General features: G+C 53.0%; 1 protein-coding gene across 2 annotated transcripts in view; it reads left to right on the forward strand.

Annotated features, from left to right (window-relative positions):
• OGDH (oxoglutarate dehydrogenase) overlaps positions 1–24,872 on the forward strand; it is a 68,076-nt gene that overhangs the window by 25,516 nt on the left and 17,688 nt on the right. For both annotated transcript variants that reach the window (XM_057308187.1, XM_057308186.1), the window contains exons 5-10: positions 13,197–13,312; positions 17,747–17,901; positions 18,027–18,173; positions 18,358–18,448; positions 18,762–18,941; positions 21,627–21,755. In XM_057308187.1, the coding sequence (XP_057164170.1) occupies positions 13,197–13,312; positions 17,747–17,901; positions 18,027–18,173; positions 18,358–18,448; positions 18,762–18,941; positions 21,627–21,755 (818 nt within the window). The remainder of the gene's footprint in view (positions 1–13,196; positions 13,313–17,746; positions 17,902–18,026; positions 18,174–18,357; positions 18,449–18,761; positions 18,942–21,626; positions 21,756–24,872) is intronic.

The raw sequence follows: 24,872 nt of genomic DNA on the forward strand, positions 1-24,872 counted from the left end.
CCTAATGCTGCTCTCTGGGTGGGGACAGAACTCACCTCCCTGAGCAATGGTCTCTAACACTCTGTGATACCCCAGCACCCCTTAGGCATCGCTGGGCTCTGATGTGGGTGGTCAGGGTCGAGCCAGGTAAGGCGAGGTTCCAGAGAGCATCGGCTCCAGGGTCCGTGTTAGCTAGCAGTCTGTCACCGCCGTCTTCACTGGAGAGATACTACTGGGGGGTCCAGGGGCTTCTTCCCTTTTCTTCCCCCTCCCCGCTCAGCCCTGGCAGCACCCTGGCCCCATCAACCTGTGCTCGCCTGTCCTGAAGCCCCTTGGTGGCCCCTCCAGGTGTTGAAGGCCTAGGGCTTCTCTGCAGAGAGGGGTGAGGGCCTGGACACCGTGAGGCATTCCAACAAGAAGGGGGCACAGGAGGTAGGGGTCGCTCTCTCCCACCCCAAATTGCATCACCCCAGTGGTGCATTCATGGTCGCCAGTTTCTTGGTATTAAAATGGATGGTTTTTGGTGGTTCTCCGCTCTCATTCGAACTTGGCGGGGTGGGGGGGGTGAAGCTCTTCTCTGTCCCACGTGAGACTGGTCAGGGCAGGACAGTGCTTAGAGATCCCCCAACACTCCCAGACCAGCTGGTTCATGCAGGATGGGATGCCTGGCGACGCTCCAGTGTCTCTGTCCCTGCGCCGGTCGGGGGCAGAGACGGGGTAGGGGCAGCGCCTCTGTCATTCTTCCCAGTTCACTCCCGGCTACCACGACCTCACCCTGTATTCCCTCCCAGAGGAGCGTTCCCAAGCGTTTGTGATACACCAGGAGAGCCACACAGACATGCCCTGGAGTCCCCTGGGCTCTTTGGAGGAAGAGATGCTGCCTGTCCTGGCCAGGAGCCCTTCAGAACCACCAGCAGCAGGGAGCAGTCCCTGCTTTGCAGAGGGAATTGCATTTTCATCCTGAGAATTTGAAATAGTTGTGATAAGTTCGTTCTTTAGGTGCAAAAAATGGAAATAGTGAATCTGCAGGAAAGTTGGTTTGAATTGTGTCGCCTTTGTTGCGTGCAGGTCTTCAGGAAAACAGCTGGTCCACCCCGACCACTGCTCATGGACCTGGACACTTCTGGGTGCTTCCATGCTCCTCACCTCCTCCAGGCCACGGGCCTGGCCTCAGAGGCAGCTCCCTGGGTGGGACCCCTGGCTCGGTCAGGAGCAGTTGTGTCTACACCTCCTCATCCGTCAGGCTGTTTCAGAATTAAATAAACTCCATAGAACAGTGCCTGGAGCTTCCTAAGCTCCACGAAGCCGTGAGCTAGTGCGATTGTTAACAGTCTTTCGAGCTAGGTTTCTGCCAGGCCCTCTGGTAAGGAGGTAAATTCAGAAACCGAGGGATGGAGCAAGCAATCCGGGGCCACACCAGGGTTGGTCATGGTGGGGGAGCCCCGGAGCTGGGGCCAGAGCAGGGTGGCCTGCGTCTTCCCTGTGGAGCCTGGGTCCCTCTTGTGCCTCCTCTGGGCTGACCTCCCCTTCTCCCTGTGGATGCAGACACAGTTTCTCCATCCTCTTGTGGGGAGCCCAGGCTTGGGAGATGCTTGCTCCCCACACATCTGAGAGTGCATTGTGCTGCTGGGGAAGCAGGCGGGTGGAGGGGCAGCAGTGGGCAGTGGGCTGTCTGCAAGGGCCGATGATGCTGGTCTGCAGTGCCGGCAGGGCTATGTCCACTCCCCGTTTTTTAAATAAAGTAGATTGTGTGAAATAGTTTCCATTAAGCTTTTGACCTTTGACTGGTTTGGGGAAGGTTGGGAATTGATGGTCTAAGTTTCCTATCCTGACGTCACACGCATTCCCCTGGCCCCCGAAGTGACGGGTGGAGAGAGAATTCACGGGCAGGCTCTCTCCTGTCACGGCAGATGCAGCGGGTATGCAGGGCTCTTGGGTGGCCAGGATGAGGGGGTTACCAGAAAATGTGGCACACACACGGAGCATACCGCCTACCGCCAGTGCAGCAGAAACATTGTTGAGAGGTGATGATTATAACTAAGATTGTAAATTTAAATAAATATTAGTACCATTTCTCAACTAGTCCATAATCAGGTAGATGATTACTAGCAACGGGGTACCTTTACCAGGATGTGTTTTGTCAGGAGCCGGGTTCCAGGTGGGCTCCAGAAACATATCCTCATCTGTACCCGGTTTTCCCGTCGACCCCACGCCCGTGGAGGAGGGTGGGGAGCACTGATGCCCAGGCATGTGTTCCACCTTCAATTCCTCAGAATATCCGAACAGGATAGGGTTTCCTAGTGAGGCCTTTTTGCTTGGCCCTAAATTAGGCTGTGGCTTTCAATGTAAAGGGCCAGACAAGAGAGTCCTGTGGGGTCAGGGTCATTGCCGTCTTCACTACAAACAATGTGGATGTAACTACACCCATGTCCCGTACAGGCGTGCAGCATTTGCTTTGTTCGGGTGGGGAGGGAGCTGAACCACTCTCGACTGGTCTGGGACGTGCAGAAAGGTCCCACTGACCTGCCTTCCATGTCTTGCTTTCACATGCGGTGCGTAAGTTAGACTCCAGCTTCGAAGTGCCTGCACCTGCGGTTCTGTGTAGATGGGCACTGCGGTTGCTCACGGCGACAGGGGTGACGGACGTTTACTGTGCCGTGAGATTTAAACATAATTATGGGGAACTTGAAACAAATTCTGTAGATCACAGGGAGGAAACCGTGATGCTTCTCGTTTGCCGTCAGTGTTTGCACACTGCCTGTCCCGAGAAATGAGCTTGAGCTGGGGTACTGCAGGCTCAGCTCCAGACCAGCGCAGGAGAGCCAGCGCGGCCATAAAGCGAGCCCCGGGAGCTCTTTGGTTTCCCGGTGCGCCCCAGAGGGGGGTTTGCACTGTGGCCGAGCAAGCGTGAGGTAGCAGCACTGTGTCTGAGTGAAGACGGTGTGCACACCTTCATGCTAACTGTCCTCTGAGCTCTCAGGGAGTCATCACATCGCAGCACCCTGGCAGGTAGGATAAGAGTGAAAAGTTTGGAATATTGAGAGAATTACCAAAATGCGACACAGAGACAGGAAGTGAGCAAATCCTGTTGGGGAAATGGGGCTGGTGGGTGTGCTGGATACAGGGCTGCCACAAAGTTGTAAATTCCTAAAATTTGTGGAAAAAAAAAAAAAACACAAAACTCAGTATCTGTGAAGTGCGGTAAAACGAAGGGTGCCTCTAGTTAAAAAGCCAATTCAGAAGTCCGAAATCCGGGCAACACTTTGGCCACGTCAGTGGGTTAGCTCCTTCTGGCGTGGCTGGGGCTGGAGTCTCGCTGCCGTCCTGCTGACCTTCTAGAGCACTCTGTGTCCACCACGGCCACTTTTGCTCCCTTGACGTCTGGGGAGAATAACTAAAACTAGGGGTAGGGGTGATCTTGTCAGCTTTCCTAATTTCGGAGCAACACAGAGCAGTTTACTTGACATCTGTGGGTTGCCGTGTGCTGGAGTCAGGCTCGCGCCGAGCCGAGCTCCCAGGGGTCGTGCTATGCAGAGGTGTCCTCCCAGACGCGTAGGCAGGCCGGGGGGCACCATGGCCGAATCCTGGCTGCTCTGTTTCTCCAGCAGCGTTGTGTGCTCATCAAGGAGTAACGTACAGATTGCAGGGACCCCCGTGTGCTCTCTGCAGGGACAGCCACCACACCGGCTGTTTCTGTCTTCTGTTAAATCCAACCAGGAAGTGCAGATAAGAATGAAAGCCTCCACCAGTACCCAGGGTGAACAGATGTCAATATTTCAAGACATTCCATGTGTTGCCTGTGGAGTTTCTAACGGCTCGCTTGCGGTTCTCTGTTGGGGTGGGTCGGGGTCTTTTGTCTCGATTCTGAGGCTTGAAGGAGAAAAAGGAAGATCTTCCTTCTTGCCCTTAAGCAAAGTGTCCACACTCTTCGCAGAACTTAGATGATCTGCTGTCTTAAGAGCCACCAGCTCTGTGGTCTTCACTGGGTACTGCTCTCCCCACGGGCAAGGAGGCAGGCTTGCCCACCCAGAGCAGTGGGCCCTGCCTCCTCTGACTCCCGAGTTTTTGCTCTCCACCTCCAAGGCAGCGTCCGCTGGGCTTCCTCTGCACTCCCGGGGCAGGAAGCAGCTGCCTGACTGACCGTGAGCACGCCCCCACTCAGCCGCCAGCCCTGCGTGCCCTGCCACCACGACCCTCCCTGACCCCAGCCCCCCAGCTCGGGCTCACACTCCCAGGGGACCAGGGTCAGGAGAAGGAAGTGCTTTGTGTGTCCAGATGAACACTTGGCTTTCACCAGCAGCCTGGAAAGCATCCAGGAATGGTACAGGGCCCTGAAAAGCTTGCCGTAGGAGGACCGTGGACAGGCGCTGAGCCCCCTCCCAGTTCTGCCTTGTTGCTGAGGGGGGACTGAGGCCCCACCTCTGTCCTTTAGAACCCATCAGAATCTGGAGGTTTACGGTCTAGTCCATTACCTGCTACCCAGTTGTGAGGACGGTCTCCTAGAAATAGGCCTTTTCATTTTCTGTTCCCTGGTTTTGTCACCCTGCAGTGGGCTAGGTGGGATGGGTTCGATTTCCCAGGAGAGCTCTGTGTCAGCCCCTTCTTCAGGACGGGGAAGCAAGGAGGTCTTTCCCGAGTCAGGAAGCGACCTTTCCCTCCTTTAAGCTCACCTCATTCCAGCTGTTTCTGAGCAGTTCCCACGTGTACCCCAGTAGCTGTCGGCCCCCCCCCAGCCCCACCGTGTTCCCCTTCGGTGTCTGTCTGTGTGGCGGTGTCTGTGCCCCCCCCCCCCGTGACCGCGGTGACGGTGCAGGGTTGGGATGTCTGGGTCTTTAACTAACTCTCGCTGTCTTTTTCCTTCTGCGCTCACCCACGCCACCTCACTCTGCCTCTCAGACCTTGCAGTGTTCAAGGAACGACTCCGAATGCTAACAGTAGGAGGTAGGAAAATAACGCGCCTTTCACCTTTCTGGAGCTGAGGACCTCATTTGAACAGGGTGTGCAACTTTTCCCAGCATGCAATTTGGGGAAAGTTGACTGTTAATTGTACTGAGGTGTGTTGTCCCGTCATTCAGCTGTCACCCAGCAGGGAGAGCCACTTCTGTGTCATTTCTGTTTCCGTCCATTCTCATCTCCCGTGTGTCTCGCCGCCGCTTCGCTGAGCTTGTCTCTAGTGCAGGCTGCCTGGAGCTCCTGCCAAGCCGGCGGGGGGCGGAGGCCACACGGCATTCTGCATGTTGGCACACCCTTTCCTCCACCTTCTGCGCTGTGCCTTCGACTGGGCTCTGGATTCTTTCAGATTCTGCTTCCTGGGTATTTGGGACGAGATTTCTCTGTTGATTTTCCCATGTTTGAAGGACAACTGAAGTATTCATAAAGACTTACTTCATGAAGTAAGGAATCCTCAGTGACCCGTGGTTCTGGGCAAAGCACCTTTGAAGAATCCAGAGTGAGGTGCTGGGGGCCATCTGCCTGTTGTCCCTCTCCCAGTGGCTAGTCTTCCTTCCATGCCAGGTGGCCCTGAGATGTTCTCTTTTCCCACCATCTTATCATAGCTGTGACACCTCAGTTTTGATTACACTTTTTGTTTTGTGACCATTATTGATTCATATGCAGTTGTAAGAATTCACAGGGATCCTCGTGCCTCGCAGCCCATGGTGGTAATGTCTTGTAAACCATAGTACATCCCACCAGGGTGCTGGCCAGGCCACATTCACCCCCGAGGGGTCCTTCCTGCAGCCTTCCTTAGCCACACCTGCTTCCCCTCCATCCTGTTCCCATTTAACTCCTGGCAGCCACTATCCTGGGCTCCACTTCTGTAATTCGTCCATGCAAGAATGTTATGCAAATGGAATCATAGTATGTAACATCTTGGAATTGGCCGTTTTCAATCAACCTGATTTTTCTGGAATTCGAGCCAGGTGGCTTTGTAACACTGGTTTGCCCCTTCTTGCTGAGTAGAACTCCTTGCCGTGCGTGTCTCACACTTGCTTCCATTATTCACTTGGAGGACGTTTGCATTGTTCCCATCCTTTGGCTAATGGGCTCTTTTGCCGGGCAAAATTTTAAATTCTGATGAAGTCTAGTTTGTCACAGTTTTCCATTTTATGGATTGTGCTTTTGTTTCCAAACCTAAGAACCCAGAGATTTTCTCCTATGTATTTTAAGATGTATTTTTTTTAGAGAAGGTGTGTGAGTGGGGAGAGGGGCAGAGGCAGAGGGAGAGAGAGAATCTTAAGCAGGCTCCACACTGAGCGCATAGCCTGATGCTGGGCTCAGTCTCACAACCTGGAGATCATGACCCGAGCCAAAATCAAGAGTTGGCCGCTTAACCTTGAGCCACCCAGTCACCCCTTCTATGTATTTTTCTAATGGTTCTCTAGTTTCACATTTTACATTTAAATCTATGATCTATTTTGAGTTATTTCTGTATAAAACCTGAAGTTTAGGTCAAGGGATTTTTTTGTTTTTTGCCTATGGATGTCCATTTGCCCCAACACGTGGAAAGTTTGTCTTCCCTCTGTTGAATTGCTTTTGCATTTTTGTCAGAAATCAGTTGAATTGACTTGCGCCGATCTGTTCCTGAATTCTCGATCTTTTCCTTTAGTCCATGTGACGGTTCCCCAACCACTATCACTCTCTTGGTTACCGTAGCTGCTGGGCTTTATTTTCCTACTTCCGAACTGTTGTGGCTGTTCTAGGGCCTTTCTCTTTCCAGGTGAATCTGAGAGAAGGCTTGTCTGTGTTTACAAAACAACTTGCTGACATTTTGGTAACAATGGTACTAAACGGACAGATCCATTTAAGAGAATTGGCTTACATATCCCATTGCTTCCCAGTCGATGAACATAGTATGCTTCTCCATTTATTTAGATCTTTGTTGATTTCTTTTGTCCGCTTTTTGTAGTTTTCAGTATCCAAGTCCTGTACATGTTTTGTTAGATTTATACCCAAGATTCTTTTTCTTTTTAATTTTAGTGTCTACATATCATTACTAATACCTAGAAAGACAGTTGTTTTTTGTGTTTATGTTGTATCCTGTGGACTGCTGAGCTCACTTATTCTAGGACTTTGTGTGTGTGTGGGTGTGGGTGTGGGTGTGGGAAATTCCCTAGGATTTTTTGTGTAGATAATCATGTCATCTGACAAGAAGAACAATTATTTCTTCCTTTTTAACCTTTGTGCCTTTTATTTCCTTTTCATGCCTAATTGCCATGGCTAGAACTTTTAGCCCTATGTGGAGTGTGAGTGCTGAGAATGTACATCTTTACCTTCTTTCTGATCTTAGGGGGAAAGCTCTCAGTCTTTCATCACCGAGTATAATATTAGCTATAGATTTTTTTGTAGATGTTCCTTATCAAGTTGAAGTAGTTCCCTTCTACTCCTTTCTTTTGTTAGTTTTTATTTGGAAGAAGCGTGACAGTTTTTTGCATCTATTGATACAGTTGGGCGATTTTTCTTCTTTAACCTGATTGTATGACAGATTACACGGATTGATTTTCAATTTTGAACCAACCTTGTATCACCGGAATAAACTTCACTTGGTTGTGGTGCTGAATTCTTTTTAAATATTGCTGCAACTATATATTTCTTGCGTCTATATTAATGAGGGATATTGTTCTGTAATTTTTTTTTCAATTGTCTTTGCTATTCGTATCAAGGTAGTTCTACCCTCATAAAATGAGTTGTTGTTGGTTTTTTTCCTTTTCTGTTTTCTATTTTGAAAGAGATTATGTAGAGCTGGTGTTAATTCTTCTTTAAGCATTTGGTAGAATTCTCCAACAAAACCATGTGGGTTTGGAGATTTCTTTTTCAGAAGTTTTTTATTTAGGAATTTAATGTTCTTAATAGTTGTAGAGCTATTGCAAATTATCTGTTTCATACTGGGTAAGTAGTGGCAGTTTGTATTGTTCTAGGAATGGTTTGTTTCATCTGAGTTGTCAAGTGTACATATATAGAGTTGTTCATAGCATTCACTTAGTATCTTGTTGATATCTGTGGGGTCTGTATTGCTATCCTGTTTTGTTCCTGATATTGGTAATTTGTGTCTTTGTTAGTGTTGTGGTTTTTTTTTTAAGATTTTATTTTTGAGAGAGAGAGAGAGCACACACGCACAGAGGGAGAGGGAGAAGAAGACTCCCTGCTGTCATCGAGTGGAGAGCTCGATGCAGGGCTCAAACCCAGGACGCCAGGATCATGACCTGAGCCAAAGGCAGACACTTAACTGACTGAGCCACCCTGGTGCCCCTTTTCCTTTGTTAGTCTTGTTACAGGTTTGTCAGTGTTACTGATCTTTTCAGAGAACCAGCTCCTTGTTTCATTGACTTTTCTCTGTTTTGCTGTTTTCAATTTCAGTTGATTTAAATAGATTTCTCCTCTTATCTTTATTATTTCCTTACTTCTGCTTTCTGTTGGTTTTTCTCCTTCCTTTTCTAGGTTCTTGTGGTGGGAGCTTAGATTACTGATTTGAGATTTTTCCTCTTTTTTTTTTTTTTTTAAGATTTTGTTTATTTAGAGAGAAGGGGAGAGAGAGAGAGTGCACAGGGGGAGGGGCCAAGGGAGAATTCCAGGCAGACTCCGTGCTGAGCGTGGAGCCTGACGCAGAGCCGATCTCATGACCTGAGCTGAATTCAAGAGTCGGATGCTTAACTGACTGAGCCACTCAGGGACCCTGAAACGTTTCCTCTTTTGTAATGTGTGCCTTTAGTGCTGTAAATTTCCCTCTGGGAATTGCTTTAGCTGCCCCACAAATTTTGATGTCTTCTTTTCATTTTCATTCAGTTCAGTATATTGATATCTTTAATACTTCCTCTGTCATCCATGGATTATTTAGGAGTATGTTGTTTCATTTCCAATAATTAGGAGATTTTCCTTTTATCTTTCTGTTATTAATTTCTAGTCTGATTCCATTGTGGTTAGAGAATGCACTCTGTATGATTTCAGTTCTGCTAAATTTGTTGAGGACTTTTTATGGCCCAGTAAATTGTTTTTCTTGGCATGTATTCCATGGGCACTTGGGAAGAACACGTATTCTGCTATTGTCGGGTGAAGTGTTCTGTAGATGCCCATTAGATCCTGTTGGTTGGTGGCTGTTGAGTCCTTCTATATCCTTGGCGATTTTCTATGTACTGTTTCGATGAATTATTGAGAGAGAAGAGTTGAAGTCTCCAGCTATACCTGTGGATTTCTTGTTTCTCCTTTCCTTTTTTTTTTTTTTCTTTTTTAAGATTTTATTTATTTATTTGACAGAGAGATAGAGCCAGAGAGCACAAGTGGAGGGAATGGCAGAAGGAAAGGAAGAAGCAGGCTCCCCACTGAGCAGAGAGCCCAATGAGGGGCCCGATCCCAGGCCCCTGGGATCATGACGTGAGCCGAAGGCAGACACTTAACCATCTGAGTCACCCACATGCCTCTCTCTGTTTCTCCTTTCTGTCCTTAGTTTTTGGTTCACATTATTTGTAGCTCCATCACTGTGCGCACAGTTGGAATTCCTCTGTCTTGTAGGTGGATTGACCTATCATCATGTAATGCCCCTCTCTGTGGCTAGTAATTTTCTTTGCTCTGATGTCTCCTTTATCTGATAATAATGGCGCCACCTGTGCTTTTGATTGTGTTTACGTGATATATCTTTTTCTGCCTTTTTACTTTTAATCTGTCAATGTCATTAGTGGGTTTCTCGTAGACAAGCATATAGTTGGGTCCTTTTTTATTTTTTTAATCCACTTTGCCAATCTCTGTCTTCTAGTTGGCATATTTCGATCATTTATTTGTAACGTAATGATTGATAATGCTGGGGCTTAAGTCTAACATCTTGTTCTTTATTGTCTGTTCTCTTTTTCATTTCTCTGCCCTCTTTTTCTGACTTCAGATGAGTTTTTAAGCCTATATTTTAGAATTTCAATTTTATTTATATTTATTTATATTTTTGGTCATATCTTTGTGTTTTTAGTAGTTGTTTTTCAGCCTTTTTTGTGGCCGTCTAGGTATATTATATATACAGATTATCACAATCTACTGGTGTCATTGTTTTATGAGTTCAGATGGAGTGTAGAAACTGTACCTCCCTCTATATCCCTTTATCATCTTCATTTAAAATAAAATTGTCTTAAATATTTTCTTTACATGTTTAGAACCACATCAGACAGTGTCATAAGCTTGGCCTTGACCATCAGCTCTAAGTTAGAAGACCCAGGAGGAGAAGGGAAGTCTGCTTTATTACCCCGTATTTTTTATTCCGTGTTCCGTCTTCCTTCCTAATGTCTAAGATCCCTTCTGATGTCACTTCCTTTCTCTGTAGCCTTTCCTGTAGGTGACAGACTTTCTCTATTCCTTGCAACTGAGAATGCCTCATTTCCCCTTCGTTCCTAAAGGGTGTCATCCCTGGAACACGGAGCCCCGGAAAAGTGTGCACCCCTGTTCTGCCCCCCCGCCAATTCCACATGAGAAACCCTCTGCCTTCAAGTGGTTTTTCTCTCCTTTTACTCTGGCTGCTTTCAGGATTTTTTCTTCGTCCTTAATTTTGAGAAGTGTAATTATGCTGTGTTTTGGCGTGGTTGTGTTTGGGTTTCTCCTATGGGTTCATGCTGCTGCTTTGATCTGTGGGTTGAAGTCTCTGGCCGTATTTGGGACTTTTCATCCATTATTTTCCAGGTCCCTTTTTTCATCTTCCCTCTCCCTTCTCCCCCTCTGGGATTCGTGGGCACAAACATGAAGGCTTTTGTTTTATGTTACGTGTCCTGAGGCTTTCTTCATTTCTCTCTGTTGTTCGGATTGGTTCATCTCTATTCTGTCTTCAGGGTCCCTGGTCCTCTGACCACTACCTCTGCCCTTGAGCCCACCTGCCTGACTTTAATTCAGGTGATTACATTCTGCAGTTTCAGACTTCCCCGTTCAGTCCTTTTCTGCATCTTCAGTTTTTGTAGATCCTTGGCTTCCCACCGTCCCTGTCACATTCTGAGTGCTCACTGAAGTCGTCTGAGGACGGCTCTTGGAGAGCCCCAAGCGGCAGTTCCAGGGGTCCGTGCTGCTGGGAGCTGGTGTCTGTCTGTTGGTTGTCTTTCCCCATTCAGTCTGAGGGATTCCTGGTTCTTGTTGTGAGGGATTCTTTTACTGAAACCAGGATGTTTGGGTATCATCAGACTTGGAATCATACTCCGATCTCTATTAGAGCAGGGCCTGTGTGAACACTGCCGTGGCAGGGAGGGGCCACAGTCCCCATGGACTCCACTGACGCTGGGATGGGGAAGTAGGCTGGTGCATCCCCTCCTGGAGGGAGCAAAGTCTGGAGTCCCTGTTGGACCCTCCCTGAAACCCCAGGATGGGGCTGGACACTGGAGTGCCTCACAGCCTGCAGGGGTGTGGCTGGGCTGCAGTGTGTACTGCGTGTTTGGGTGGAATAGAGCGGTCATTATCCGAGGTCTCTGCCCTAGTCGGCTGCCCCTCCTGACCCTGTAGAGAGAGCAGCTTTCGTTGCGCTTTTTTTGTCTGCATCTGGAGGAGTTCTCAGATTGCTTGTTCTTTGCCCCAAGTTTGGGATATGGGAGCCCAGAAGGAAATCCAGGGGACTCACTGACTGGTCAGCCTTCTTCTCCACCTTCTGGCATTGTCTTGTGTTCGTTTTACCTATGATGTCTGGGCTCTGTAGTTGCAGTTAGTGGGGAATAGATAGAAATACGTCTGCTCCGCCTTCCTGGAAGCAGGTATCCAAGATTTAATTTCTCGTGTGACTAAAGAACATAGCAGCAGAGCTGGCCATTTGGAGGCTCACCAGGACAGCCCAGGAGTGGTCAGCACAGGGTGACGGAGCCCAAGAGCTGCACACATGCCGAGGCTGGGTCCTGCCAAGCTGAGGTTCTCTGGATCAGCGCATTCCCAGCGGAGCATGCACACCTGTTCTCATCGTCTAGGAAAATGCCCCCCAGAGGATTCTGGCTGTCCTCCATAAATACCACGAGCCGGGCAGTAAGCGCCCAGAGTCTCACCAGACCTGTGCGGTGCCCTGTTCTCATTCTGGATCGAAGAGCAGCAGGAAAGGTGTGCGTGCGTTTCCCCAAGCCACCGCTGCTGTCACTCCCCCCACATGAAAAAGCCGGCCGGGTTGCTTTTGTTTCAAGAAAGCCAAAAGGGTTTGGAAAACATAGAATTTGCTTTTAAGACTTAAAAAATGTGTGCTGAGTGTTCAATGCATAAAAGCCGTGGTCCCCACGGCAGCTTGGATGGGCACACCTGGGCATTCCTGGCCCCCACGTGACCAGGGAGGCAGCGCTGGGGTGGGGCCTCCAAATGTGCACTTTTTCAGACCTCCCAGCCGTTCAGACGCACAGCTGTGCCTGCCTGCGATGGCCTGAGGCCCGCTCCCGGCCCTGCTGTGCCGGCGACGCTTAGTTAGGCCGACCCGAGGACAGAGTGTGGCCTTGCGCAGCCCGGCGTCCCAGGCCACGCGTGCTGGCCTTGGTGTGATGTGGCGCCTCCGCGTCACCCATCTGAGCTCTCAGAGCCGGTGGGAGCCCAGTCTGATGTGTCACCCAAAAGTCCTCCCAGCCTCTCCCCGCGACAGTCACCGTGACGGGAAACTCGAGAAAGAGCCTTTCGTTCACGTTTGTGTCTGTTTGAACTATGCCGTCCGAGGAGGAGGCACCTTGCGTGGCGGGTCCTGCGGGAAATGCTAGTGACTAGGCAGTAGATCTGTGTCAGCAGGGGCTGGGGGGCCTGCCGAGTACCCCGTGCAGGACGGGTGCAGATGGGCGGTTCGGAGAAGGCGCGGCCGTCACCCCTGCCTCAGTGCCCCAGCTCCTGTCACCTCCTCACACAGGACTCGGGGCTCTTCTCCACCAGTTCCTCGGTCTCTGCTTGCATTCCCTCCTTACTGCCTCTCATTCGCTTTCCGATGAACTTACCCAGTGCCTTTTCAAGTCAAAATTTGTGTCTCTGGGACCTCGAAATACGTTTATTTCTAAATTATGAATAATTGGTGCACTGGACTAGTACATGCATAATATGAATTCTATTCTTGTTTAGCTGTGATGCTAGTAATATTCTCAGCTTCTGTTTGTTGCTAAAGTTTGTGTTTCTGGCTGTAAAATATTACCTATTTTCACGTATATCAGAGATTTTTATGATTTTTTCCTCTTCTCTTTTCTCTCCTCCGGGGAGTCCCTTCCCCTTTCCATAAACTGTGGCCTCCGTGTGGCTGTGCCCGTCTCTCCTCACCCCTGCAGGGTTCTATGGCCTGGATGAGTCCGACCTGGACAAAGTCTTCCACCTGCCCACCACCACATTCATCGGGGGGCAGGAGTCAGCTCTTCCTCTGCGGGAGATCATCCGGCGGCTGGAGGTAAGGGGACACGCCGGCATCCACGGAAATCTCGTGCACTTGCCTGAAACCTGTGTTGGCAGGAGGCCTCCCGACAGGGTGGTTATTGCTCTTGGTACTCTGTTGTTTTCAAGTGTAAGAAAGAGGGGAGCTTTTTTGCTCTTTTGTAGATAAAAATTCATGCTTTTCATTTTTACCATCAACCGTAAGGGAGAAAAAGCGTCCCTGTGCGTTTCGTTCTCCGTGGGAGCTTATTTCAGGTGCAGAGGTCCCCCGGAACCCGTGGTCTGCCAGCAGGAACCAGGAGCCTTGGGCTGTGGCTAGAGCGGGACTCCCCGCCCCAGACAGAGGTCTGTCTGCTCGCCCGCCCTTCTGCTGTTTTCTTTTCCTTCTCCTTTCTGGACCTGGTTCACACGGAGCCCACTGGGCACCGCACACATGCGCAGCAGCTGCACGGAGGCTCCGCTGCCACCTGCCTGTGTCCAGCCCCTCGTCCGTACAGGGTGGGTGGTCCATGCTGACACTGCCCATGAAGACAGACAGAGGAAACAAGTACTCTGGAATGGGGCTCCCCAGAAAGGATCATGCCGTCACTTGGGGCGCTGTCGGGCACGCACGCTCTGGATCGCGGGGGCACCTGGTGTCCCTGGCAAGCCCCAGCTTCATGACACCCAGTAGCGGGGCTCTACAAGCCGGGCACCGGCATTGCTGCTCACACCCCCATCCGTGACTTGGGTGTGATGAAGGGGGACCCGCTCCAGCCAGTGGGGTCTGATCAGAATGCTCCCATTGCTGACCAGAATGCTCACATGTGGCTTTGGTGGCCCAGAAAGGTCTGAGAGTCTGTTGGTGACATTGTCTTTAACTTGTGACAAGCGTCCTTTGGTGTCAGCATTTCAGCTTGGCCTTCATCACTTCCCCACAGGCTGTTGGGAAAATGTGGACACTCGGTGACATGGTGCCAACATGAGGGTGTGGACACGAGGCTGGGTGTGCGCATCAGGGAGGGATGGGGAGGGGTGTGACCATGGGGGTGGGTGGGGAGGGATGGGGAGAGGTGAGCATTAGGGAGGAGTGGGGAGAGGTGTGGGCAGCAGGGAGGAGTGGGGAGGGGTGGGCATCAAGGAGGGGATGGGGAGGGGTGTGAGCATGGGCAGGTGGGGAGGGATGAGCATCAAGGAGGGGAGGGGGAAGGGGTGTGGACATCAGGGAGGGCTGGGGAGGGGGGCAGGCATTGAGGAGGGGATGAGGAGGGGTGTGGGCATCAGGGAGAGAAGGGGGAAAGGTTGTAAGCATCAGGGAGGAGTGGGCAGGATTAGCCAGTGGATCGACCCAGGACCTAGGTGGTCCTTTTCCTCCATTTGCACTGGCCTCACAACTGACTTCAGTGTCTAGACCCGCTCTATGCCAATGTAGCCAGCAGCCCCATGGGACCGTTGAGTTCTGAAAGAGTACAAATTATCTGAGTGACTTAAGTATTGAAGAGAGAATGTGTTGATACATTGACCAAATAGAGTCTGAGAGTTAATTCATCTCTATTAGAAAAATTCGAATTCCTCCTGTGGTCATGTTTTGTTTTTCTGGGATGTTACTGACCTAGAGGTTCCCTTGGTCTGAACCCCAGAAACAGCACTCCTTGTAGACAAGTCCTTCTCCAGATGAGCCTGTTCACGTCAGGCTCAGGGCCCAGGGCGCCTGTGTCCGCCTGCGGGTGTCCCGGGCAGCTGGGGCTGGTCTGCTTCAAAGCAGAGATGGGAGCAGTCTGCATGAGAGCTGGCACAATGCACCTGCCCCTCCTTCCCTTCCCCTACACGGTCTCCAGTGGGGAGCTCAGCCCTCCTCCCAAGCCAGAAAACTTGCAGCCATGCCGGCCCCCTCCTCTCGGGGCACCTTCAGCACCTTCCCTCCTGCAGAGCGGAGTCGGGGTGTGCAGAGCCCCGTGCTTGACCTTCTCAGCCTTGAGTCCCCCGTGGCCCTGAGCCCGGCGTTTGGAGGGCCAGAGCCCAGCGGCTCTGACTCCGGCTGTGGGACCTTAGCTCCCCCTGACCAGGGCACCCACATCCCAGCCTGTGTGCTGTGCACGTGGCTTCCGGGTATTTGGACAAAGTTGCTGACCATGGTGTATACATTCACACACATGTGTGCACGCCAGATTGCTGGCATGAGCCGCCAGGACCGCGGGCCGGCCCAGGACAACATGGCCTCTGAGAAGCTGGAGCAGGAGCAGCTTCGAGGCACCTTCACGCTGTCTCTAGCTAGACAGAGAAGCTAAGAACCAGCCTCTGGAAAGTCATGGCCTTTTCTCCTGGGGATTGAGCCAAGAACAGGAAAAACAACACGTGATCCAGGGCCCAGTAACCACGAGTCCAAGTTAATAGCCAAACTCATTCTCGTGGTGATGGGGACTCTCTAGTTTCTGGAGTTTCCACCTAGTCGTTTCTTTCCAGCTTTTAAGTTGTTCAAGTCAGGGAAATAGTGACCCTGGGGTGCAAGGAGCCTTGTTTTCCTCCCTCCCCACCTCTGTGCAGAGACCTCCCCTCCCTCCCTGCCTACCCCTGTCCTCTCCCCTCCCTTCTTTTCCCTCCCTCTCCTCTTCCCTACTTCCTCCCTTCTTCCCTCCCTGTCCTCCCCTCCCCCTCCCTCCCTCCCTTCTCTCCTTCCCTCCCTCCCCCTTGTCCTCTCCCCTCCCCTCCCTCCCCCATGTCCTCTCCCTTCCCTCCCTCCCTCATGTCCTCTCCCTTCCCCTCCCTCCTCTCCCTTCCTTTCCTCCCTCCTCCATCCTCTTCCTTCCCTTCCTCTGCTTTCCTCTCCATCTCTCCCCTTCACTCTCCCCCTCCCCCTTCCTCTTCCCTCCCCTTGCCCTTTTCCTCTTCCCCCATCCCCCTTCCCCTTCATCTCTCCCTCCCTCCCCTCCTCTCCTTCTTCCCTCCCTCCCCTCTCCTCCCTCTCTCCATTCCCCTCCCTCCTTTCTTCCCTCCCCCTCTCCTTCTCTCCCCCTGCCTCTCCTCTCCTCCTTCTGTCCCTTCCCCTCCCCCCCCTTCTTCCAGCCTCCTTCTGCTCTCCCCTCCAACTCACTCCCCTCCGTCCTGGCCTTGCAGCTCAGATTTAGGTCCCAAGAAAACCTTTTTTAAGCTGACGGAGGAGGAGGGTTCCTGTGAACAGGCAGTCTGGTTGGGCCATGTGACTTGTTCGGTGGCTCAGCACATTTGGGACCATGAAGCTCAGGCAGAAGCAGGGGCTGGTGCGGACTCTGCAGTCAGGGAAGACAGCGCAGCAGGCCCATCCCCAGGCTTCTTGCACTCCCCGTTTATCACCTGAGATGCTGTCGTCATAGAAGCACCAAGGCCCTTCCCTGCGCGCTTCCTCTTCATCCTTAGGCAAGATCTTCCTCTCTCGGCCAGGACGATGGCGCACGTAGTGCTTGGCGGTTACTGTGAGCTCAGGCAGACCTTCCTTTGTTTTGTAATCATGGAGCTCCGTGCAGAAATGCCCACCCCTGCTCTGAAGACAGGAGTAAGGGGTCCAGGGCACATCCACGCCCTGCACCTTGCCAACTGGCTCCATGTCCGTTGTGGAAACCAATGGAGCATGCATGGAAGCTCTGAGCAGAGCCTGGTGGTCTGAGTGCTTGGACGCTGTGGCTGCTGGAGATGGTTTTGGGGTCTATAAATCCTCCCTGTGCCACACCAGGGTGCTTCCTTTTTTAACTCCAGTGCTGATTTGGCGTTTACTGTCACCCTGGATGGCTGGTGGGTGGAGGAAGAAGGGCCCTGGTCACCTGCCTCAGGAAGGCGTTGGCCCTCGCAAAGGCCCCCACCCTGAGGCCGGGCCCTCCTGTGGCCTTCCTGCCCTCTCCCACTCCAGCTTCCTTTCCGCTGAGCCCATGCTTCCCACAGGACACACGGCCTCCCTCCCAGCTGTAACGTGAGCGCCGTGGATGGGACACACCTGCTCTGTCCAGGGCCGTCTGCTTTGTAATGTGTGCAGTCACACTTCTGTAGGACCCAGCCTTCCCAGGAGGGGTCATTTAATAAAAGCAGAATTTAAAATCTAAGCACCTGCGAGTCTTAAGTGGCCATTGAGCTCTGTCATCCACCGGCAGCACGGTTCCTTCTCTCTCGTGGCACTGGCTGCAGTCGAAACCTTGAGGTCAGGGAAGCTGGCTTCCCAGAATTGTCCATCCCCTGGCTGGTGCCTCCATTTTCCTGCCACAAAGGAAAGCGCCTTGGCCCCACGGTTCTTGCTGACCCCTCCCTGCTCTCTGGGCTCAGCGTGACCCGCACAAAGCATCTTGTGGGCCCGCTGGGAGTGAGGGAGCTGTGGGCCCAGCTTGGCACCACAGCTGGCTCCGCTGTCTTTGAGAGGGAGACCCCTGTTCCTGCCAGCTTTCTGGCTGGATGGGCAGTCGACACCCGGGGTGAGCAGCCCTTGACGGGGTGTGTGTGTGTGAAACAGATGGCCTACTGTCAGCACATCGGGGTGGAGTTCATGTTCATCAACGACCTGGAGCAGTGCCAGTGGATCCGGCAGAAGTTTGAGACGCCCGGGATCATGCAGTTCACCAACGAGGAGAAGCGGACCCTGCTGGCCAGGCTCGTGCGGTCCACCAGGTGCGGGCTGCGTGCAGGGCGGGCCGGGGCTGGGGAGCATGCTGTCCCATCTCTCTGCGGGAGGGCAGGGTGCCACCGACCCCGGCAGTGGCACTGGCCCTGGTGACATGGCGGTCCCTGGCCAGGTTTGAGGACTTCCTGCAGCGAAAGTGGTCATCCGAGAAGCGCTTCGGTCTGGAAGGGTGCGAGGTGCTGATCCCTGCGCTCAAGACCATCATCGACAAGTCCAGCGAGAACGGGGTGGACTATGTGATCATGGGGATGCCCCACAGGTGCGTGCCCACCACCCCGGTGCCCATGCCCCTAGCCAGGGGGGGCCCTATGGGGCCCCAGCCGAGGGGCTTAGCAGAGCAGAGGCTGAGGGCAGAGTGCTCCCCACGGGCCATGGCCTTTCTGTTTTCCACCTGCCCTCCTCCCACCGCCGTGGCCTCGGGCTCACCTGCCTCTGTGTCCCAGGGGGCGGCTCAACGTGCTTGCCAACGTCATCAGGAAGGAGTTGGAGCAGATTTTCTGTCAGTTCGATTCCAAGCTGGAAGCAGCCGATGAGGTGAGGCTGCTGGTTTCTTCTCAAAAAACCCACCGGAGACCCTCAGCGCCGCTTGTTACTCAGAACAGCCGTGCCCTCCGCAGGGGCTGGGGGCCTCCACACTGTCACAAGAGGTGGCAGCCGCCAGGTCACAGTCCTCCCGGAGGGGGCAAGGCCCTTCTCCCAGGGCCATGGGTGGGAGCCATCCGAGGAAAAACCTTCCCATGCCTTCAGGAAGGGGGTTTCTGGGAGTAGAAATAGCACAGAGCAGAGGGGTCATGAAGCCTGAGCGTCTCCCTCCCTCCAAGGATAAAGCCCCGTGTTTGTGTGGCAGGGTTCTGGGGACGTGAAGTACCACCTGGGCATGTACCACCGGCGGATCAACCGCGTGACCGACAGGAACATCACCCTGTCACTGGTGGCGAACCCTTCCCACCTTGAGGCCGCCGACCCCGTGGTGATGGGCAAGACGAAGGCCGAGCAGTTCTACTGCGGGGACACGGAGGGGAAGAAGGTAAGGCCGCGGGGGGCCGGCCAGGGCAGCCCTGAGGCCATAGTGTCCGGGACGGACTCCGAGCCCCAGTCACGTCTCCCACCTCAGGTTTCTGGAATGTAACGAAGTATTCTGAACAGACTTTGGTGGAGTCCTAGATAGTGACACAGTTGCGCCTCCAGAGGTGCTCCCTCCTAGGTCGTGAGCTCCAGGGCGGGGGGGGCACTCCCGTCATCACACCTGTGGTGAAGCCAGGCTTGCAAGTAAGAACCTTCTCCGGGGGTGAAAGACGGGAGTGAAGTGGAGGTGGGTTGGGATGCCGGGGGCAGAACGGGGTGCACCAGCCTGGGGGTGCTCTTAGAGGAGGTAGACTCTCTAGAGGTGGGGCCCAGTGTTAGCTTATTTGAAGTTCCATAATTCGAAGTACCGTGGGTCCACTAGTTCCACACTCGGAGAGACCCGGGAAGCTGCCATCGGCAGTGATGAGCCTGGGCCGGGTATGACGTCGGGGCAGGAAGTGGTTCCTGCGCTGATGGGCACCCCCACCCGCGCAGAGAAAGGGCATGGCCCACGGGGAGGCTGTCAGGTTGTGAAGGTCACGCTCCAGGTGGAGGGGGACCTCCCATGCAGCCCCTGGGAGCAGCAACAACACGGTGGCTGGGGAGGGAGGGGTGTCTCCCGGGCCTCCAGCATTCCCATTGTCCTCGGCTAGGACACGGCATGTGGAGCCAGGTGGGGGAACAGCATCGCAGGAAAGTCTGTGCAATGTCCTTATTTGTAAGTGAGACAAAAAGCCCCTCGAGCAGCGCTCACTTGGAGTGCTGGACACGTTCTGTAAAGCAGCGAATCGCAAGGTGAAAGCCGAAGGACATTGAACAATCTCCAGATGATGGCAGCTATCAGTCCTGCCATGAGACGTCAGGCCAGGACAGGCTGGTTAGCCCCACATGCTCGCCAGGCACTAGTTTTCAGGAGGGCTCTTGCCCGGTGCAGACAGCCCACCCCTCAAGCTCCCACCTCTGTGTGGGAGCCGCTCCGACTCTCACCCGCCCCCAGCCGTGGATCCAGACCCCACAGTCCTTCATGCCTGTTCTCCTTGCTGCTCATCCAAAACCCCCAGCAAATAGCTGATTTCTGTTAAACTGAGGACTCAGGGAGCTAGAGTCTGTTAACATGACATTCCACATTTCAGACTTATGTACCCTTTGTACACTTGACCAGGGTTGTTCTGTAACCTGGGAGAAGACGGGACCTGACCCTGTTGGGCCCTGGGGTGTTTGTGGGGAAGCAGCCCCCAGTGCAGCAGGTCGGTCTGCCTGCCCAGAGACTTGCTCCTACAGGGTCTAGGTTGGGCACTAGGGTGCCAAGGAGCAGTGGGCCCCGTGGTGTCAGCACCCAGCACCATGCTGAGGGAACCTCAGGGAGAGCCGTGCAGCCTGGCAAGGGCCCCAGTTTGGCCTCCGCAGGAGATCCAGACAGAGGCTCCCCAAAGCGCCTGACAGCGGGAAGCCAAGTGTGTGCGGAGAAGGCTCTGGCAAGACTCCCCGTGGCCTTCCTACCCACCCCACCAAAGAGGCCCCTGTACAAGCCTACAGCCAGAGGCAGAACACGCGGGGTTCCATTTAACAAATCCAGATTTTGTCCCCAGGAAGGACACGGTAGGCCTTCCCCTCCTGGCAGGGGACACATGAGGGCTTCCAGGAGCAGGAGCAGCGGGAGTGGTGTCTCAAGGTGTAGGTGTCCGTGGATGCAGAGGGAGGACGGCTCGGAACAGAGTTGGGTTGCACATGGCAGCATCACCGTCCTCCCGTGGACACAGACGCTGAGCAACACCTGTGTGCGCAGCCTGGTCTCCCGGCCGTCCCTGCAGGGGGAAGCAGCTCCCGGGGAAGTGTCTCATTCCAGGCCACATGGGGCCGCACGCCATGAGGCTGGAGGCTCTGCTGTGCCAGAGGCCGCCGTCTAGACGACACGGGGCTCCCCCGCCGAATGTGGGACGATGGGAGGCGCACAGTCACTGTGATGAGTCAGTTATGGCCAATTGAATAGAATAGGAACCCGTGAGCACACGTGAATGCAAGTAAAAGGCAAGAAGGGGAGGCTCTTGCAGAACACCAGCAGATACATGGAGGAGGGACGCCTGGCAGCGCCCAAGAGAGGCCGCTGCGGCTGCCGGGCAGGGGTTGGTGAGGAGTGGGACCCAGATGTTCCCATGACCAAGGGGGACCAGTGAGTGGAAGGGAGACACAGAGCCGGCTCCCTGTCCAGGCAAGCACAGGGACACCTGCTGGGGTGGGGCAGACCAGCTGGGGCATCTCCTGGTATGGAGCACGCCATTCCTGGGTCTGGTCATGAAGGCCTGTCCGGGCCGTGGAGATAGGCGAGGCAATGAGCCCCTCCCAGTCAGAACCTGGCCAGCATTGCTCTCCTGCTGAGAGGGTCCCACGGGCCGTGCCCAGCGTGGCATCCGTGGGCTCTGCAGCAGATGGTGGCGGAGTGGCCGGTATGCCGATGGAGCAGGGCAGGGCCCGGGCAGGGTCTGGGGGTCTTGTGTTCTCCTACCACTTTGTTTTTGTTTCTAAGTTTGAAATGATCTCAAAACGCACTGGTTCTGGAAAAGCAGGCTATGACTCAGTCTCTGGTGGGCCTTGCGGCCATGGCGAGCAGGGCTGTGTTCCATTTGGGGGCTGCTTTGCATGTCTGCAGGTCATGTCCATCCTTCTGCATGGAGACGCCGCCTTTGCCGGTCAGGGCATTGTATATGAGACCTTCCACTTGAGCGACCTGCCCTCCTACACGACTCACGGTACCGTCCACGTGGTCGTCAACAACCAGGTAACCGGGGCCACGGAGGCCACAGACCTCCTGAGGGCTCTGTGCTCACAGCCATCTGACACAGTTATTTAAGACAGTTGTTCTCGGATTATAAAGATGTGTCTTTTATAAAACACGTGGACAACACAGGAAACATTTTTTAGAAAGGGGAGATTTTGATGACGTTATTTAAGACAGTGACGTTACGCTGGAATATTTTCTTCCAGCCCCACAAGCGTATAGGTGGCTGTTCCCATTTAAGAAACTGAGGTTTTATACACGGTGTTCTACCTGTTTCTCGCTCATCTCATTATTTTCTCATGTCTTTATATACTCTTAAAATATTAATTTTAAAGATTTTATTTTCTTTATCTGTTTGAGAGAGAGAGTGCATGTGCGCACACATGCACAAGTGGAGAGGAGGGTCAGAGGGAGAAGCAGGCTCCCCTCTGAGCAGGGAGCCTGATGCGGGACTTGATCTCAGGACCCTGGGATCATGACCTGAGCCAAAGGCAGACACTTAACTGAGCCACCCAGGTGCCCCTTAAAGTAGCAATTTTAATGGAAAGCGTTGTCATGGGTTGTTTCATAAAACAGATATTGCCACATTGTTAGAGTTCTGGGATTCTCATTTCTCAACTGTTTTGAGTAATGCTGTGATGAACACTCTTATGAGGGGATATTTTGGCCCAGTTCTGACCTATCCCTATCATGTCTGTTGTTCCCGCCGCCTGTCCCAGCTCGTGTAAGCTGTCCTGTGACAGATACTCTGGGGCCTTGGCGTGCAGGCGCTGCGCTAGGTCGCAGCAGAGAGAGGGCTTGCTTCCCACCCCCTTGGAGCTTGCGGTTCGGTGCAGCTTGGGAGCCTGTGGGTGCCGGGCCGGCAGCACAGGTATCCCCCAGGGGTTGATCTTTAAGTGCAGATTGATGGTCCAGTAGGCAAATGATGGGGACCGTGGGATCCAGGCAGGTCTCTGTGTCCAAGGGAGGGGACGAGGCCATCCCCACCGAAGTTTGGTCAGTGCACGGCCATCGGCCAGCTTCTGTCGGGCCCCACGTGCATCAGGAGGCCACCGGAGGCAGAGGAGCGAGGGAGTGACAAGATAGTTTGATTTGCACACGTGATTTGTTCTACCTGCAAGGGGCTTAGAGGAAGTGGGGAACAGTTGGAGCTGCCGAGCGGGATGCAGGGAGGGAGCAGGGAGAACGTAACATGGAAGTAAACATGGCGGCCGTTCTGCCATAAGCCCAAGAGCTCGTAACATGAATGGCCAGGCACGTCGTCGGACATGAACATAACATGCAGCACGGCACCTACTGTGTGCCAGGCGCCAAACTAGGTGCTCATGGTAGCTCCTACCACGGCCACCCGTGCACTGGGTGGCATCGTTCTCGTTCTCCAGAACAGAAACTGGAGCAGAAAGTGAATAGCTTGCTTAAGAGTCAGTACTCGATGTGCTTTGTTTCAAAGAATAGTATCAGGACGAATTTTGAAAAAAATGTCAAAGACACAGAAAGGTCTAGAAACCAAACAAAAAACCCATCACTGCAGTATGTTCTGAACAGATGACCAAGAACAGAGTGGACTCCTTACTTGTGGGCTGGACTGCCATGCTAACAGGGGAACAGTCTTCACTCTGGAGGAAGGGCAGCAGAGGTCAGTCAGAGTGATTGGAAGCCCGAGACGCAGGGTAGCTCACCAGAAAGAAGAATTTTCCAGTGGTTTCCACACTGGGGTAAACTCTTCGGGATGCTGGCAAATAGGAGAGCTGCGTGACACCTGCAGCATTTTCTCCTAGGGAACAGAAAGGACAGGCTCTAGTCCCGGGAAAAGCCCTGACCAGATTCTCAGCCCAGGCACGGGACGTATCCACGGGCAGCAGCACTCAGTGTAGACACGGGACTTAGATGAGCTTTTTATTGATGTCCTTTCCGTACAGTAAAGTCCAGCCGTGCTGGTGTGTGCTTCTCTAGGCCGGGACAGGTGCACACGGGCACACGCTGACACATCCCCACCGTCTTCTCCCCGCCCACCGCCACAGTGGCCGGTGAATGGAGACCTGCAGTACTGGCTGCGCTCCCCCAGCGAGATCCCTCGGTTCACCGGTGTTCGTGGGCTTCGGTTCCTCCGGCCTCTGCGTGGTTCTCAGTGGTACAACCGGTCGCCACAGTGGGTGGGAATTCGAATCCTTCCTAGCTTGGCGGTGAGGACCGAAGTCACTGTAAAGGTTCACAGACAGATTTTGGCGAGCATGTCAGTTTCTCATTCCGTGGGGACCTGTTGCTGGGATTACCAGATACATGGTGACTGTCCCGGGGACTTTACCCAGTACACCCACGCTGTCTGCAGTGAATGAGGCCGGTGTCCTCACTAGCCTGGGTGTTGTCAGATCTGACAGCCTGCAGTGTCATGTGTGGCTCACTCTTCCTTCTCATAAAGAGTAAAGACAGGGGCGTCTTCTCTGGTACATACCAGCTACTTGTGCGTCCTCTGCAGAAGGGGGCTGGGGGAGGCTGCTGGTTTTACTGCTAAATCTCGAGAGTTCCTTATAGCCTCTGGATACAATTCCCTTATGTCAGAGATGTGTTTGCAAAGATTTCCTTCCATTCTGTGGCTTATCTTTGTTCTCCTGCCGTTATCTTTCAAAGCCCTGGAGTATTTTTTATGTGGGTGAAGTCCAGTTTGTGATTTTTATTTCTTTTGTGGATCATGTTTTTGATGCCAGATCTAAAAAAAAGTATGCTTGACTGAGGTCGCAAAGATTCCCCTTCAGCTGCTGGAGGTTTCACGGTTTCACGTTTTGTGTGTAAGTCTGTGTTGCGTTTGGAGTTTGGAGACAGATGTCGATATCCCTTGTTTCAGGATAATCTGTTGAAAGGACTGTTTTTGCCGGAAATGAATTGACCACGAGTCTGCGGGTCTGTTCTTCTCCACTGATCTGTCTGTCCTTTCGGCCGACACCGCACCCCCTTGATGACCATGGTTCTGCCATCGGTCTGGAAACTGTGGCGCAAGCCTTCCAACTTCCTTACTTCTTAAAGTTGTTGCAGCGATTCTGTCACTAGCTTTTTCGTATACATTTTATAGTCAGCTTGTCGATTTCCACAAAGAAAGCTCTGCTAGTATTTTGATTAGAA

This window comes from Ursus arctos, unplaced genomic scaffold (genome assembly GCF_023065955.2).
Source record: "Ursus arctos isolate Adak ecotype North America unplaced genomic scaffold, UrsArc2.0 scaffold_62, whole genome shotgun sequence".
Classification (NCBI taxonomy): domain Eukaryota; kingdom Metazoa; phylum Chordata; class Mammalia; order Carnivora; family Ursidae; genus Ursus; species Ursus arctos.